The sequence below is a fragment of the Nematolebias whitei genome, chromosome 21 (assembly GCF_014905685.2).
Source record: "Nematolebias whitei isolate Nwh7 chromosome 21, NemWhi1, whole genome shotgun sequence".
NCBI classification, from domain to species: domain Eukaryota; kingdom Metazoa; phylum Chordata; class Actinopteri; order Cyprinodontiformes; family Rivulidae; genus Nematolebias; species Nematolebias whitei.
In genome coordinates, this window is record NC_056518.1 from 10664182 (window position 1) to 10667830 (window position 3649).

At 44.6% G+C, this 3649-nt stretch overlaps 1 protein-coding gene across 1 annotated transcript; it reads right to left on the bottom strand.

The window, feature by feature from the left end:
* Positions 1 to 1217: 1217 nt before the first annotated feature.
* Positions 1218 to 1899, bottom strand: LOC119427013 (fatty acid-binding protein, brain-like). Its single transcript, XM_037694585.1, has 4 exons — positions 1830 to 1899; positions 1581 to 1750; positions 1381 to 1482; positions 1218 to 1268 (listed from the first exon to the last, which is right to left on the bottom strand). The coding sequence occupies exons 1-4, from the start codon at positions 1897 to 1899 to the stop codon at positions 1218 to 1220; spliced, it is 393 nt and encodes a 130-aa protein (XP_037550513.1).
* Between the last annotated feature and the right edge of the window lie 1750 nt (positions 1900 to 3649).

A 3649-nucleotide genomic window follows, 5' to 3' on the forward strand; every position in this document is an offset into this window, starting at 1 on the left:
AGTGCAGACTGAATTTGACAAAAGGGCCTTCTCTTTGCTCCTGTAACCTGGAACATTTTGCAAAAGATCTGAAGCTGTCGACTTTGACCTCCCTAAAGGATTTTAAAATAACTGTTTAGTTCAATGCAAAAGTCAAGGCAGACATGTTCCTGTTTTTAGTATTTTACCCTGTTTCATAATGTAGTTTGTTTGTAATTCGTTTTAAATCAATACTTTTATTTACTTTTCATTTTATATGCTTTTTAAAACTGTTTATTGTTGTGTACCTCATCTGTGATTTTTTGTTTTAAACAGGTCTCTCTTATAAATGAGGCCTAGCAACTCAATGACAATAACCTGTTTAAATAAAGGTTGAATGAAAATATACATTTTAACTATTTGCAGCCCAAATACTCAGTGTTGACCCACTGTTCCTCAACACAGCTCCCAAGAGGTGAAACATGGAACATATCAAAATAATCCAGTGTGAAATTTTCTGGTTTATGTCAAAGACTGACTGACAGATTAACAGACTGGAATAAGTGATGACCAATTGTCAAACATCTTTCACCTTGACTTCTGATACCACCTGAACATCGAGCCAGAGGAAGCTTTTGGTCTTGATTGGTCCTCACTCCATTGAATGTCTACACAATGACACCACAACTGAAACCAGCTTCCTTCTTCTACTTGCTCCTCATCATCTCAAATCTAGGAGCATTACAACTGGACATTCACTTCAACAGGTTCAATGGTCACTCTCACTGCTGCTGGAGTCGGCTCTGGCCTTCACTGCCTCCCTCCAGCTGTCAACTGGAACTGACCCATCACAGGGACAGCTCCGTTCCCACGACTGAGGCTGACACATTTCTGCAGAAATGTAAGACTCCATGCAGTTGCAAAGAAAGGCCAACTGAATGACAGTGGTCTTTATTGAGATAACTGTGATAATGCTGCACGGTGACTCATCGAGGAAAAAACTGGACAACTTGGGTCATTAAAAAGGATTAGTTCAGTTCAATTTATTTTTCCTTTGTTTCCACATTTAACAGAAGCAGTTGAGGTCATTTAAATCAAGTTATTACAAAGATGTTACAGAAGAGTCCTCATAATATTTTCACATGACAAGATACAAAGTGCAAACCCTGTCTTGAGTCAAAATGATGTATTTTTTTTAATATTTTGTAAAAGTGAACACCTTGATGATCCTGCAAACTGCTGCTCTTCTTTGTTGAAGTTCAGGCCTTCTCAAATGTGATACTTGCTGTGACTCCTTCAAAGGTCAACGTCTGGGGAAGAAAGACAAATGTGTTTAAATCTGTTCACTTGAGTCATGTGATTCCAGTTTTTCTTTGACTGCAAAGGCAAAATGCGTAAGATCATCTTGAACTTCATTCTTACCATCACCATCTTTCCATCCTTGATTTCATACTCCATTCTCATCTCTTTTCCATCCCACTTCTGCTCTTTCACCAATTTGTTTCCTTCCATTCTGAAAGTTGCCTGCAGCCAGGAGGTAAACAAAATGAACAATAAAATAATCTAATTAAAATATTTGAACACCAGAGAATTATATGCATGTTTAAACCTGACCAGCTTACTTTGACATTTCTGCCATCATTCGTGTTTTCGTCAAACTCCTCTTCCAGTTTTACAAGGAGCTGATGTTTCTTGTGAGGGCTCTTGATATTCACCCCAACTTTTTCTCCATCTTGGCAGATATCCATTGCTAGTGGTGTCTTGGCATTTTTTCTTAAAGAAGGACTTACACCTGTCAAAAGAAAAGAGAATGACTTAAAGAATGTTGAACATCCTTTTATTTAATGACGATAATAAAATTATTTCCTCACCAATTCTCTCCAAATACTCATCAAAGTTAGTGCAGTCCACCTGATTCCATGTGCTGTAGAAAGCCTCCATCGTTGTTGTGGATGTTTTCAGTGCTGCTCAAGTTTGAACTCTCCTGTCCGTCTGGAGCAAAACTCTGCATCCCGAGCAGACGTCGGTCAATCAAAACCAAACTGTGTCGGGGGGCGGAGACCTAAATGCAAGGAGCTGATTGGATGATCGAGAAGCTGTGCGAGCTGTGATTGGTCAATAAAATCCAGCCGCAAACCCTGGTAAAATTTCAATTCAGTTTATTTATATAGCGCCAAGTCATGACGTAAGTCATCTCAGGGCACTGAACAGAAACATTCATATACATAAAAATAAGTTAAGACTATTTAGCTGTAAACACGTCAGGACAAAAGTCACTGCACATCATATCGAATAATCCTGAAAATATGCAGACATTTATGGATTATTTGCTCCTACAGTTCTCATTTTCACATTAAAACAGTAAGAAAATAGAGAGGATGGTGGTGTCATGTTCGGCCGTCAGGAGTGTTTCAACCCACTTGCAGGAGGATGATGAGGATGCTCGAGGAATAAATAAAATATATTTATTAAACAAAACAAAATCAAAATGCTGACAGGGCAGCTACTCACAAAACTGGAAAGAGGCAGATCAGGGCTGACAGGACAAAAGGCTGAACACGACACCATGGAAGGATAATCCCGAGACAAAGACAAGACACCAGTGGACTGAATATACACACACACACTGATTAGGACAATGACAGACACCTGCAGTGATTAACATTAGACACAGGTGAGACAGGGGCTGAACACAAGGGAAAACACTGAGTGCAGGAAACATGAGGAAACAGACCAAACCAAAACCCCACAGTACCCCCCACTCAAGGGATGGCTCCAGACATCCCAAGGACAAGCTACATCCAACTTGGGTGGGAGGTGGGACAAACCAAGACAGAGAAACACATAGGACCAGAAGAACAAAAAACCGACAGGAAAACCTGGGTAGCTAAACACAAAAACAGGAACCCCAACCACAGTCAAGGTGGACAGTCAGGAGACCATCCACTGGCTCAGAGCAGGTCAGGGGGGCAGCCAGGAGGCAGTCCAGTACAGGACCAATGTTCAGGTGGGCGGCGTGAGGGGCGTCCTCCAGGACCCCCTCGAGACAGGAGACGTGAGCCGAAGGTCGCAGGCTGGCCGGGATCTTCTGCGGTCGGGCCAGGGACGAAGACCTCCGCAGACGGGTATGGAGTGAGGGTCTCAGATGGGCCGGGATCTTCTGCGGTCAGGCCAGGTATGAAGACCTCAGCCGAAGGGCCAGAAGCAAGGACCTCGAGAGACGAGCCAGGAACCAGATCTGCAGCAGGTGCTGGAGTCAGGACTGCAGCAGGAGAGTCAGATGTCAGGACTGCAGCAGGAGAGTCGGGTACCAGGACTACAGCTGGAGAACCAAGAACGGAGACCAGAGACGGGGCTGCAGCGGAAGAACCAGAAACCAGAGACTGTACTGCAGCAGGAGAACCAAGAACCAGAGACGGGACTGCAGCAGGAGGTGATGGAGGCTTGGGGCCCACTGGAGGCTTGGGGCCCACTGGAGGCTTGGGGCCCACTGGAGGCTTGGGGCCCACTGGAGGCTTGAGACCCACCGGAGGCTTGGGACCCACCGGAGGCTTGGGACCCAACGGAGGCTTGGGACCCACTATTATAGAGATCCCAATAGATGGGGTGTCAGAACCAGTCCCCACAGAGATACAGGAAGGAGATGGGGCGTCGGGTCCTACCCCCACTGAAGCACTGGCGAATTGGGTAT